At 54.6% G+C, this 12,232-nt stretch overlaps 5 protein-coding genes across 5 annotated transcripts in view; 1 reads left to right on the forward strand and 4 right to left on the reverse strand.

Moving 5' to 3' along the window:
* The window catches only part of ASPZODRAFT_137654 (hypothetical protein), a gene marked incomplete at both ends in the record, with an annotated part of 4,273 nt that extends 1,102 nt beyond the window's left edge, over positions 1-3,171 (reverse strand). Inside the window, 3 exons of the mRNA XM_022724373.1 lie at positions 22-224; positions 280-2,340; positions 2,393-3,171. Coding sequence (XP_022585001.1) covers positions 22-224; positions 280-2,340; positions 2,393-3,171 — 3,043 coding nt within the window. The remainder of the gene's footprint in view (positions 1-21; positions 225-279; positions 2,341-2,392) is intronic.
* A 1,509-nt stretch (positions 3,172-4,680) lies between these two features.
* Positions 4,681-7,130, reverse strand: ASPZODRAFT_190677 (hypothetical protein). The gene is made up of 4 exons (XM_022727324.1): positions 5,236-7,130; positions 4,959-5,177; positions 4,763-4,900; positions 4,681-4,708 (listed from the first exon to the last, which is right to left on the reverse strand). Exons 1-3 carry the CDS (start codon positions 6,754-6,756, stop codon positions 4,811-4,813), a joined length of 1,830 nt encoding a protein of 609 aa, XP_022585002.1. The 5' UTR covers positions 6,757-7,130; the 3' UTR covers positions 4,681-4,708; positions 4,763-4,810.
* A 928-nt stretch (positions 7,131-8,058) lies between these two features.
* Positions 8,059-8,863, reverse strand: ASPZODRAFT_189849 (hypothetical protein). Its single transcript, XM_022727316.1, has one exon. It carries the CDS (start codon positions 8,756-8,758, stop codon positions 8,291-8,293), a length of 468 nt encoding a protein of 155 aa, XP_022585003.1. The 5' UTR covers positions 8,759-8,863; the 3' UTR covers positions 8,059-8,290.
* Positions 8,539-10,266, forward strand: ASPZODRAFT_190768 (hypothetical protein). Its single transcript, XM_022727327.1, has 3 exons — positions 8,539-8,858; positions 8,918-9,902; positions 9,945-10,266. The coding sequence occupies exons 2-3, from the start codon at positions 8,987-8,989 to the stop codon at positions 9,947-9,949; spliced, it is 921 nt and encodes a 306-aa protein (XP_022585004.1). The 5' UTR covers positions 8,539-8,858; positions 8,918-8,986; the 3' UTR covers positions 9,950-10,266.
* Positions 10,267-11,006: 740 nt separating this feature from the next.
* On the reverse strand, positions 11,007-12,081 carry ASPZODRAFT_126376 (hypothetical protein). The gene is made up of 4 exons (XM_022721482.1): positions 12,022-12,081; positions 11,564-11,833; positions 11,339-11,489; positions 11,007-11,242 (listed from the first exon to the last, which is right to left on the reverse strand). Coding segments are annotated over exons 1-4 (579 nt in total). The 5' UTR covers positions 12,024-12,081; the 3' UTR covers positions 11,007-11,086.
* Between the last annotated feature and the right edge of the window lie 151 nt (positions 12,082-12,232).

Here is a 12,232-nt window from a genome sequence, read left to right on the forward strand (position 1 = left end):
GGGAAATGGATTGTTGCTTACTTTCAGCCTTGTAGAGATCCGTGTGTACTCTGTTCAAGACTTTCCGCAGATGGATCTGCGCAGAGTAATAGAACATCATCATTGTGCTCGGGGCGCGGATCTCATTGGGCAGACTCAGCGTGAATCGGCCCTTGGGCAGAGAGATGCGGCCTTCAGACCGGGAGATTCCACTGGCGGGGAGGTCGAGTTCAGCCAGAATATCACTAAGTAAGTAAGCAAGAAAGTAAGCAAGGTATCTCTGGAAGACGAAAGAAATACCTCTCCAGCTGCAGACAAGTCCAGTAGGCAAAGTCGAACAAATCCTTGAGCGGCCCATCTTTCATCTTGTCGTACCGTTTCGGCCGGACGAGGACCTGGCAGGCGCGGGCCGCCTGGAAGATCCACCCGTGGCTCTGGAAGGGATGTGCCAGCTGTCCGGCATACAGGCCAGCAAGCAGGGCGGCCTGGACATGGGGCAATTCACTCCCTCCCTGCAAGTTACCTAGGATGAAGGTCGCGTACGCATAGTATGCCAACCCCGGGATGGCGTCTAGATTGCGCTGCTGACCTGACGAGGAAGAAAAAGAGGAGGAGCCATCGAGTCCTCCCGTCCCGGCTGTCCCTGTTGTTCCTGTTGTTCCTGTTGTTCCTGTTGTTCCTCCCCCTCCTCCTCCTCCTCCTCCCCCTGTCCCCTCTCGGCACATCGAGGCCGATCGGACGCTCCCCACCGTCGGCGAAGGAAACACACCACCATCTGGCCGATCAAGGGAGTTACCCTCGGATCGGAACTCGCGAGGATTTTCCCGTACAGGGCCAGGAAGAGGACTATCACGCCAATGACAGATACTCCCCAAGGCAAATACCAGGAGGACGATAGCGTTGGAGATGGACTTTTCGATCGGTCGTCGGACGGGCACCGGTGCTACCCCTCCGCCAGAAGAAGAAGCTGCCGAGAGCGATGAAAAGGACCGGTGTTGATGCTGTTCGGCCTGTGGGGGGGACATCTGGATGGTGTCTCCCAGCGGTAGAGTATCGCTGGATCGTTTGCGCTTGGCGCCGCGCGGGCCGTCCGGCGGGCCCGAGCCGGGCCCTGGAACCGTGGTAGCAGCGGGACCATTATTACTCCCGACAGGCGGACAGTACGCGCGCAGGAAGCGTTCGACTTGGTGTTCCAGCTCGGTCTGGTCGAGAAACGGGTGCAGCTTGTGCATGTGGTCCATGTAGATGCGATGGAAGTGGCGCAGGGTGTCCGGGTCGGTGTGCAGGATACCCGTTTCGTCGAGACCGCCGACGTGCCGGTTCTCCATGGCGAAGATGCCATGGGCGGGGCCCGGGTTCCAATGGCCCATGGGTGACGGGCGGGTTGCGTAAGGGTCCTCCCACGCCGGTGAGGACACGCTCGCCGTCGAGGTCGAGGTCGAGGTGGACATGGCCGTCGACTGGATGGGGGGTGCCGCCCCCATCGGCATCGACGAATCGGGAATCTCGCTCGTATCGGCGCCCTCGCCCCGGCCATACACGCGGATCAAGCCGCGCTCCTCCTCCAGCGTCATGACGTAGTCCTCGCTGTAGAATTTCTGGGACAATAGCGCCTGGATCGATGGCCATAGCAGGAGTTTATGCGCGGCCGTGGTGTGTTCGACGGGGATCGACAGCTCGCCGTCCTCCTCGGCGGTTGGGTTGACGGCGGCGGCAGCAGCAGCAGCAGCAGCAGCAGCAGCAGCAGCAGCAGCGGAGGCAGAGGCAGCGGAGGAGGTGGTGGGACCGTCAACTGGGACGTCCGAGGAGGGGACGTTGGTGCCGTTCATCATACTAATGATACTACTCCCCGTGGTGCCGGCGGTCAGGACCGAGGAAGAAGATGAGCAAGAGGAGGAGGAGGAGAGCGATTTGTTGGCCGTAGTGGGTGCCATGGTGGAAGCGGTTGGGGTCGTTGTCGTCGTGACGACCCCGCCCAACATGTCGCTGGGGAGGAAGGACGGAGCTCCTCCCAGCAAGGTCGTGGAGGGAGCCGCCATGGAGACGGTCCGCAACATGGTGGTGGTGGCGGCCTCGGGATCTTTGCCGGAATCGCCCCCGGCGCCCAGGCCGGCGTCGGATTTCAACAGCTTGTCCAAGGCGGCCTTTTGGGCAATCAACTTTTCCTTGGAGGCAAGAAGGGGCCTCCCGGGGTCCTTGAGCAGCGAGGGTTTTGGCGGGTCTGCAGCCCATTGGGGCACCGAGCGCTCCAAGACGGCCGTATGCTCGACCTGGAGTTTCTGGAGCTCGCGCATCCGCACCTCCATCCGATCCTCGAGCTGTTGGATGCGATCGATCAGTACTTGGGTAGCTTTTTCTTGTCTAATCGAGTTAGTTAGAATGGAAAAAAAAAAAAAAAAAAAAAAAAACTTACTTGTGCGGCGGAACCTCCTTGTAGACGCAGATGAGATTGTTCTCTTTGCAGTGACTACAGGCCGGACGACCCTCATCACACTTTGCCTTGCGGGCACGACATTGATCGCAGGCCTGGACGGCACGGGCAGGCTTGCGTTGGCGCATATTAAAGGCCTGGCTCTGGTAGTAGGCCTGATCATAGGGAGCCGGGGTATGAGACAACGGGGGCCCGTAGGGCCCTGGCGGAGGTGCCATGGCGACATGGGCAGCCATTTCTGGGCCGGCGGAGGAGACCGATAGCGGTTCCTGTGGCGGAAAGGACATGCGCGGGCGAAAGTCAGGGGGCGCGGAATGTGGATGGTGAGGCGGCAGCGGCGGAGGAGGAGGAGGAGGAGGAGTGGGATCGTGAGGCGGACCGGAGGGAGGTCGATAGGTAGGATGATGCGAAGGAGGAGGTATAGACGGAGGAGGAGCGGAAACCACGGGGTGATGATGACTCGGGACGCCCATCCCGATGCCAACACCGCCAGGCTCTGGGGGAGAGCGCGAAGGAGGAGCCGTCAGGGCCGGAGGGCGACCGTAAGGCGGCGGCGGGGGGGTGTCGTGCGGATTGGGCAGGACTGGGTAGGCGGCGGCCGGAGGCGCGGGGCGACGAGGATCGCCATGGTCGAACGGGGGGGGAGGGAAGGATCTCCAGGCCGGGGAGGGTTCGTAGAGGGCAGGGCCGGCGACTTCATGGGGCGACAGACGCGGTATAGAGGCCGAGTGAGGCAGCGAGGTCGACTTGTCGTCGTGCATGATGATGGTGGTGGTGGTGGTGGTGGTGGTGGTGGTGGAGGCCGCAGCGAGAGGGGGCGGTCGCGAGTCGGGGGACCAGACAAGAACAGCGCCATCCGATCAGCACATGGTGGAAGAAGAAGAAACGCGTCGAGAGTGGAGAGAAGACAGACAGATAGACAGATGGATAGATAGATAGATAGATAGATAGATACCTGATAGATAGAGGGGATGGAGAGAGAGAGAGAGAGAGAGAGAAAGAGAGAGGGGGAGGGGCGGGCGGGAAGAAGCAAACGCGGTGCGCCAACGACCACGACGGGACGCGCTGCGATTGCCACAGGCTCGAGATTCAGGGCGTCAGGAAGGGTTGTAGAGGTTGTTTGTATTGTAGAGGAGGTGGAAGACAGAGAGGGGAACAGCGTATACGGAGTGGTTGGTTGGATTGACGGTGGGAGAAGTGTGAGTAAACAGAGAAGTAGAAGGGACAGTAGGATGACAGTAGAAGTATAGTAGAGTGATAAAAGAAGTAACTATAGTAGAGATAGTAGAAATAGTAGAGTTAGTAGAGGACTCGTTTCCTGGAGGCAGAAAGTGAAGAGGGCAAGTGGGAGAGTCGAGAGTTGTTGTTGGAGTGTTTGGGAGGAGATGGAGCGATCCACACTGTCGGGTCGATCGGACCGCCCTGTTTGGCGGTACGAGAGAGCTTGGATAGACGGAGTATATACGGAGTAAGAGGAGATAAGTTGGTAGAGTTCTAGAGTATGTTGTAGTTATGTTGTGGAAGATCTATCTAATAGTTAATTATATTGCTAGAAGCAGATGCTGTCTAGCTGTATGGAGTACTGTAGATCTCTCTGTCTGTTCTTCATGGTATTACCTAATTACGGAGTCTTCTACGTACTATTAATATTAGTGAACTACCTATAACTATTAACTACCTACCTAGTAACCACCTGATTAATTAAGTAGTACCTAGTAACTAGTTAGTTACCTAGTTATTAGTCTATAGAATAAGCGACCTGGTAATGATCCATGGTACGGAGTACAGCATCCGTAATAAACCCAAGGATACAAGTCAGGATCCATGGAACACAGAGCAGTCAAGAATAGTTTATTAAGTGGGCCATCTGGTATCTGAAGAAGAAGAAGAAGAATAATAATAATAATAAACAAGAATTAGAAATAGACTAGGCGATCCATCACTATAATAGACTACTATCTATTAACCAACTACTGTCTCTGCAAGACTAGTTATGTAGGACATCTCTTGTCCTCCATAGCATATCCGCTGTTTCAGACTGACAGATCTCGTACAAAGTACTCCATACTACCTACTAGTTACTAGGTAGGTACTTAGGTAACTGATACTGGTATCTACAGATCCAATACGAGATGCATACTACCTGGTAAGTACGGTACGGTACGGTGCAGTATTCCAGCTACTACCTGGTAGAGTAGTAGAATAATAGAAAAGTAGAATAGTAGAATAGTAGAATAGTAGAATAGTAGAATAGTAGAATAGTAGAATAGTAGAATAGTAGAATAGTAGAATAGGTACCTAGATAAATAGTAAGTAGTAGCATATACACATCAAGTAGTTGCTCTACTATACATTCTTCTACCATCTCTGTATGAGTACCTAGTATTAACTTTGGACCAGTCAGATTCGCTCGTATGCAATTGATACCTCAGATATTGTATATGTAGTCGCCCGTTCCAGCCCGAGCATCTCCGAAGGATCAAACGACTTGTACCAGGGCCTCCATACTCCGGATACAGAGATAAAACTATGGAGAATCATTCCGCATAAGAAAGTGCAAGATCCGCCACAACCCCTTGAACGCCTCGATGCGATCCGCCGCGTTGAACAGGTCAAACCACCGCGTCCGCTGCAGGCGGAGAACGTGCCACGCCTCGCCCGACTCCCCAGTAGGCCTCGCCCCCGTCGTCAGCTGCTCCAGGTACCGCCGGTGCACGCGCAGGTGTAACAGTGCGACATGGTGGTTGATGGACGACACCATATAAATCTGACATGTTAGTCATAACGTACATACAGTAAGTACATGGAGGGATATATATACTCACGTCGTCAAATGGACTCTCCGCCACCTTGCCAATAGTCTCGTAGCGCATCCGTTTGTCCCACAGGCTAGGTCCCGCCTGCAGCAGTTTCCACTTCTCGCTGTTGGATAGCTTGCGCTCCGGTCGGGAACGCCGTGACAGCATCGGATGCTCAAACTTGGACCGTTTGCGTGATGACGAGGAGGAAGAGTATGAGGATGAAGATGAGGATGAGGAAGAGGAAGAGGAAGATGACGATGACGATGATGACGAGGAAGACACACGGACAGGCTTCTCGTCCGAGTTCTGTACACCTTCGACTACATCATTATTGGGCGCGCCTCCCCACCGGGGCCGGGTGGTCCACCACTTGCCCTCGCCAGGCTTCACCTCGACGGTTCCGTAGCGTGCCCGCTCCTGTGCCAGTAGTAACATCCCGCCCACCTCGCGGAAGATGTCGCACATCTCGGCCAGCCCGGCCCCGGGAGCGTCCTCGGCCCCGCGGAACGAGGTCTCGGGCCGACACTGGGCCATCAGAACGGGGCCTTCCAACACCCCGCTGCGCGCCAGCTGGCGGTCCCGTGGCGCTCGCCCGACGATAAACGACTGCCGCACGGGGAACAGCAACGACTTGACCTGCAGGCGCGGCGGCATCGTCGGCACGCTCACCTGGCCTCCAAACGGCCACGCCGCCATTTCGAGGAAGCCCCGGATGGTCTCTTCGCGGATGTCTTCGGGCATCTCGCGTCCAGTGCCCACGCGGCGACCTGTATACATCTTGACCATACATGGCGGGTCGTCTTTCTTTTCGCCGGTCACCACAAAAGAAGCCCTGGTTGGCAAGTCGGTTGGCAACGAGGTCGCCGTGGTGGGGTCCACATCCATAGGGGTATTCACTTCTGCGCCTTCCGCGTCTCTTCCTCCATCCTCGTCGGTCTGCATCTTGTCGGCCTCTTCCGGGCCCGGCGGGGGTGTGGCGGGGCGTTCAAAGTATCGGTCTAGACTGGCATCCCAGTACTGCGCCATGCGTTCCAGGCCGGTCCAGAATTTCCGCGACTGCGTCAGCCGCACGCGGGGCCGGTCATGGCGAGGAGGCAGCCGGGCAGTCTCGCGGTAGGCGTCGTCTTCATCGTACAACAACTCGGTACAGACCAGATCGAACCGGTCCTTGGGTGGGTACGGTGACCCATTGCACATGAGAGGCCGGTTCTCGTCGGGTGACCGGCCATCCTGTGGGGTTTCCACCTGCCACGGCAGTGGTGGCAGAGTCTTAAAGTACTCCTCGGGAACCAGACTGGTGGGCGGAACGTCGGTCTCCACTTGGAGATTCAGGCCCTGGAATTTCTCCACGGTTATATCCTGCGGTCTCTTGATGGAGACAAGGTGTTCGTAAAGCTCGTGTAGTTTGGTCTGGGACTCATCTTCCACCGTGGCAGGCAAGCGCGGCGTCGGGAAGTCGAGAGGAGTCGGTTCCGCGGGGGGCTGGCGTTCCTTGTCAGGGTCGGCGCCGATGGCAGATATGCCTATTAGACCACTGTCAGCCATACCTCCTTGGCTTCTCGATTCAGCCTTCAAGTGTGTCCAAGTACATGAGTTCGTCCTAAAGTGGTGGAGTGGCAGAAGACGGAGCTTTGCTTGACGCCGGGAAACCAATGGCCACCGATTGTCGCTCGCTCTTCAAGGTGCAAGGTCAAGGGAACAAGAATCGCAAGATAGCGATGGCCTGCTGTCAATGGCATTGCCCAACACTATGAAACCGAAACGAGACTGTGCCAGATACAGCAAAAAAAGAAACAAGTAACACACACACACAGGAGAGAACAGACAACCACATAGTGTATAACCAAAAGCAATACATCACTTACCAAGAGTCGAGCCCCATCCAAACATGATAAAAAAACACTAGGGGGCAGACGACAGATTTATCGGGTCTTTGTACACAAGTCCACGTCGTGAAACTCGTTGAAAAAAAGGGGGGGGGTCGTCGATGGGTGAGGCAACGCAACGCAACGCAACGATGGAAATTGCCAGGCGACGAGCTCACATGCTTTTACGACACCACAAACACGCTCGGCTCCAGCAAAACCACAGCGGAAGACAGCAGGAGACAATAGGCTATCTGTCTACCTAACCCAAGTATTCCGACGGCGGCAGTGCGAGGGTGTGACTCGAGTTTGGGGATGTTGTTCGGAAGAGAGACTAAATGAGGGGTCGGCGGAGGTCGTATCTTAATAGCTGCTGGGTAAGGTATGATTGACCATTTGGTTAGTGAGCTGCTAGTTAAGTTAGTTACCCAGAACTATTAACTTAATAATAATGTCGTAAGAGGAGTAAGAGAGCGTGCGTACCTGACAGTTTAGTTTGCACGATAAAATTAGGTGGTTTCTCTACACCGTCAGCGGTTCTGCTCTCGACCAGCCCAATTGGTTTCCAGGATTCGGCCATTTTGTACCTGGAAACCCTTCCATTGTTCTACTTCATACCTCCTCCCTCTTATCTCGCCATCTCCTGCTCTCTCTGGTGTCTCTCTATCTCTCTCTCTCTGGTGTGTGTTGCCTGTTGCCTGGATTCGACCTGGGCGAGAGCCAACCGTTCCCTTTTCTTCCGTCCGTTGACAGGGGCAGGCAAAGGCACCGAGAACAGGGCCTTGCTCCGAGTCGTTCGCTGGTGTATGCACCTAAACAAGAACGGGTCCTCCATGTGGAGTTGTGCACCACAATGAGGGCCGTGAGGTGGATCGAGCGTGTGGGCACTGGGCACTGGGCACTGGGAACAAGGGTATAAGAGCGGCCTGCTCGGGCCCGACGATCGTCTAGGAAGCTAGATTCCTAGTAGACAATCTCCAGACAGGCAGCAAACGCGCCTCTTTCTCTCGCCAGCCTCATTGTTCCTTTGTGAAGCCTCTCTCCTGCCTGCGGTGAGACGAAGCCGGAAGCCACGCCTGGGTCACATGATAGGATACAATAACTCTGACTAAGCAAGTAGCGGCCTTAGGTCATCAACGTATGTACGAGGCTAGTCTAGTCTGGCTCTAGCACGAGTCAGTATGCCCCGCTAGTCCCGAAATGGACGGCCGGCCTCATCCAGACGCTGGTTGGCTGTCGCCGAACCGCTGTCCTCCTCCTGCCGCGTCCGAAGAAGGGGAACCCGCGCTGTTCCTGCGACGAGAAGGCCTGCGAGGCTGGCGACAAGTGCTGAGCGTTTCTGAAGAGGTGCGAGACCCCTGAACGGCAGGCGGCGGTTGGATCTGGTGGGGGATTTGCCGGCCAATCTGTGATCCGAGCGCTTCCAAGCGCTCCAGGTCCAGACGAGCCCGAACGAGCGACTGTTCGGACTGGTGATGGCTGTCTTGAGGGCAGGTTCTGGTGTGGTTCCCAGTGGTGACGACTCGATCTCCCGCTCCGGATCCTGAGACCAGAACCATGCTTCTCCCTCGTTTTGTGAAACCAGGGGAGGGGTGCCGGGGGTGTCCAGGGTCCCGGTGACAAAAGGGCGCCTCTCTCGTTCCTGTGTTCTGCCCGATTAAAGGCAGATCCGTCGCTTCCATTCACTGATAAAAGCTTTCAGGAAATGAATGAAGTTCTGGGGTGTTGGTGGAGTTGAAGAGATCTCCTCCTCCTCATCGTTATCTATCCGGAACTCGTGAGGTACGTATACGCGGCGGCCCTGTATCAGACCATCCGGATTTGTTTTAACCTCTCTCAAGGTCATGAGTCGCATCCATCAATTTTCACTGAGACGGGAAGGAACTTGCACCTTCTGACGGCGTAGCGTCATGTGGGATGCCTCCATCGTCACCTCCCAAGACCGACGGTGCACCAAAAAACATCGGCTCTCGTCGACAAGCATCACCACCGCTCTACCAACGTCATTGTCCAGTGCGTCAGGTACAACCACCGAAGTCTCGAATACGCCATTGCCTTCGGAATCCTCGCCATCGCCGGTGCCTTTGAATGGCCCAGATCATGGAGTCACACCTACTTGCGAACCACCACCATCGACAACCACCACAACTACAACCACAACGGCAAGCGCTTGTTCATTTGTCTCGGAAGGGAACACATTTTCCGTCACCACGGTTACCACAACAACAATACCGTCATCTCAGGCTCACGCTGTCGAGTCGGCCCCCCCTCCTCTCACTCCCGCGGCAAATGGCCCCCCCGACCAGTCAGGCAAGTCTTCATCATCGACTCCAGCATCAGCAGCAAGCAATTCGACTGTGGCTGCGGCTAGTACAGCTTCATCGAGTCATGTGTTACGGTCTTCCGATCTGCCTATAGCCACAGCCAGCACGGCTTCGTCAAGCATCTCTTTGCAGTCATCCAGTCACGATGATTCCAAACCCGCTCTGTCAGCCGTCTTGGGGGGCACTTTAGGGGCAACTGCGTTTATCTTGATCGGTTTTCTTATATGGTTCCTGGTTAGACGGCATCGCCGTCGTCAAGAAGGTCGTGACTCGGCCAGTCTTCCTGAAAGTGAGCAACAGTTCTCATACGGAAACCCATTTGAACAACTACCTCGGCCTCCCAGTTCTATATACAGCCATTACTCGCACCTACGGCCGGTCGCCATGGAAGACCCATTTGCGGATCCCCCAGGAAACAGTCTCCGAGAGAGCTACAGCCCACATGTTTCCTCTTGCTTCCCGTCTCCGCTGGTGATAGCAAAACGATGCAGCAAGCGGAGCGATCCATTCGACCTAGAGCCTCCAAATGCAGCGTTTCCTTCACCATAAGATTCTTTTTTTACGCAAGTGAGGCAAGCAATCAGCCTGCGCTTGGATGCTGGACACCATGCATAACAGTATATTAATGCATTATTTAGTTCTTCTTGATACTATGGAGACTCGCTCTGTAGTGTTCTCTTGTTTACCTCTGTCGCAAGCTGCGCTTTATGATTCGAAATGGTTTCTTTTGCATCAATGGGTGGTATTCATTGCATAGTGATATATATAGAGATATAGAGATATATATATTTACAGGTTATTAACTTATACTTTTAAATTATGGATCGAGAACCCTTTGATAAGTTGCTGTTGGTACTGAAACTGCCTATAGTGTGGATATATATATTAAATCAAGAGAACATGATTTCGGAACCAGAAACGATTAATGCAAGGATGGATAGTACATATTTACTCTGAATTATTAATTTATAGTATAACCCAATGCTGGAGTCTACTTATTACACAATGATTCAAGAGGAAGACAGAATTTCAGCATCCAGTCACTCGATACATTCTACGTAGACCGCCGCTACAAGAGCTCGACATTCAACATGATGGCATTAATGGAAGGAGACTTGGTTACATCAAGGAGGGGGCTCGTAGGCGGCCAAATGGTCGGCTGGGGAAGGGAAAGACAGAAAACAGATGCACAGAGAAGGGTTGCAAGAGAAGCGATTCTAGTGATTTTAGGAGACATGAACACACCAAGCGCCATGCTATAGTTCGTAAGAGGGAATGAGGGGGGGGATAAGGGAGGCGTTCAAAATAAAATAAACAGGAAGGAAAAGTGCTGTCCTTCTTTTATCTTGCCTCTTAAAAAAAAAGAGATGACGGGAGTCCAATTCTTGGGATTCAAAAAAGAACTCCGTCAATCCCAGGTCATTATTTTGCTTTCCATTTTGGTTCAGAATTGCTGCTTTAATTTTTTGTGTTGGTATATCCTCCCGTGATAACCGTTCCCGAACGAATCTATCAGCCAGACCTGGAGACAATAGAGAAGAAAGAAGAAGCAGAAGCAGAAGCACAATTGAACCTGGGATCCTATCCCCCCTGGCTGATTGATTTGTTTTTTGCCCCTTCCCTGTCTCCAGCTCAACCGCCGCACCGCCCAAAAACGAACCGATCTCGTCGTCAAGAAACGAAAATTTACTCCTCGGCGGCGGTCTCGCCCAGCAGGGCGTTGCGCTTGGCCTCGACGCGCTCCTGTCGTCTCTCGCGGAGAGCCTTGTTCTTGGCACGCTTGGCGTCCATCTCCTCCTTGATGATGCGTTCACGGGCCCGCTCAGCCTTGGCCTTCTGGATCTGTAGTCACGAAAGAAAAAAAAAATCAGACCCCCGGACTCAAGAGTAACAATGTTGGGGCATAGGAATGCCCCGAGATGGTATTGGGAAACTTACGTGCTCAATGAGAGCGCGCTTGTGCTTGAAGGTGTTACCCTTGCTCAGGTGGTAGAGCTCGTGGTAAAGGTGCTTGTCGATCTTGCCAGCGGCGCGGTATCTGGCGAGAAGGCGACGGAGAACACGCATGCGGCGCATCCAGAGGACCTGGCTGTACAGGAAATAATCTATCAGCAACCCAGGACAACCCGAGATGAGGAAAGGGGGGGGGGAAGCAGCGCATACCTGGGCATACGGGCGTCCTTGGTACCCTTGCGCTTACCCAGGCCACGGTGGCGGCCGATTCTGCGGGCCTCGGCGAGTTCACGGGCACGAGAGCGGGAGTGCATGGTGACGGGCTTGCGGATGATGAGGCCATCGCTGACAAGCTTGCGGATGGTCTGGCGGGAGTTGGCGTTGGAGATCTCGTTGATCTCGTTGGGGTCGAGCCAAATCTTGCGCTTGCCGCAGCCGACCACGGAGGCGGCGAGGCGCTTCTGGGTGCGAAGGTTGACCCTGTTGAGATGAAAAGAGCACTTGGTCAGCCTAACTGTCTCCAACCTGGTGGATGATTTTCAACGGGGTGGTCGAGGATGCTGCACGCAGTACTGGTCGAGCATCATGGCGTCGGCGGGGGGAAACTGCTCCCAGAACACGCTGTGCACCCGGGCCAGGGTAGGGGCAATATTTCGAGATGAACTCACATCTTGATGTCGGCGTATCGACGGTCGTTGGCGGATGCTGTTCGGTACACTCGTCGACGGGTAGGAATTCAACAAGTGAGGAGTTTGAGATCCAGCGGTTGATTAGCTAAGCTTGTGCCCCTAAGCGAGAAAATCCACATTAGGGTTCGTGCCCCATCCCGAGCGGGGAATCCCGTCTGATTGGGCAGTTGCTCTGCGTCACTTACCGCCG

The sequence above is a fragment of the Penicilliopsis zonata genome, assembly GCF_001890105.1.
Source record: "Penicilliopsis zonata CBS 506.65 unplaced genomic scaffold ASPZOscaffold_1, whole genome shotgun sequence".
Taxonomy (NCBI): domain Eukaryota; kingdom Fungi; phylum Ascomycota; class Eurotiomycetes; order Eurotiales; family Aspergillaceae; genus Penicilliopsis; species Penicilliopsis zonata.

Coding starts and splice junctions, on each gene's coding strand:
- ASPZODRAFT_190677 (XM_022727324.1), bottom strand. CDS start 6,756: ATGGCTGACAGTGGTCTAATAGGCATATCTGCCATCGGCGCCGACCCT. Junction 5,178..5,235: donor CGGAGAGTCCATTTGACGAC/GTGAGTATATAT, acceptor CTAACATGTCAG/ATTTATATGGTGTCGTCCAT. Junction 4,901..4,958: donor GGCGGATCTTGCACTTTCTT/ATGCGGAATGAT, acceptor AGGCCCTGGTAC/AAGTCGTTTGATCCTTCGGA.
- ASPZODRAFT_189849 (XM_022727316.1), bottom strand. CDS start 8,758: ATGGAAGCGACGGATCTGCCTTTAATCGGGCAGAACACAGGAACGAGA.
- ASPZODRAFT_190768 (XM_022727327.1), top strand. CDS start 8,987: ATGTGGGATGCCTCCATCGTCACCTCCCAAGACCGACGGTGCACCAAA.
- ASPZODRAFT_126376 (XM_022721482.1), bottom strand. Junction 11,490..11,563: donor AAGGACGCCCGTATGCCCAG/GTATGCGCTGCT, acceptor TTTCCTGTACAG/CCAGGTCCTCTGGATGCGCC. Junction 11,243..11,338: donor AGCGCGCTCTCATTGAGCAC/GTAAGTTTCCCA, acceptor TCGTGACTACAG/ATCCAGAAGGCCAAGGCTGA.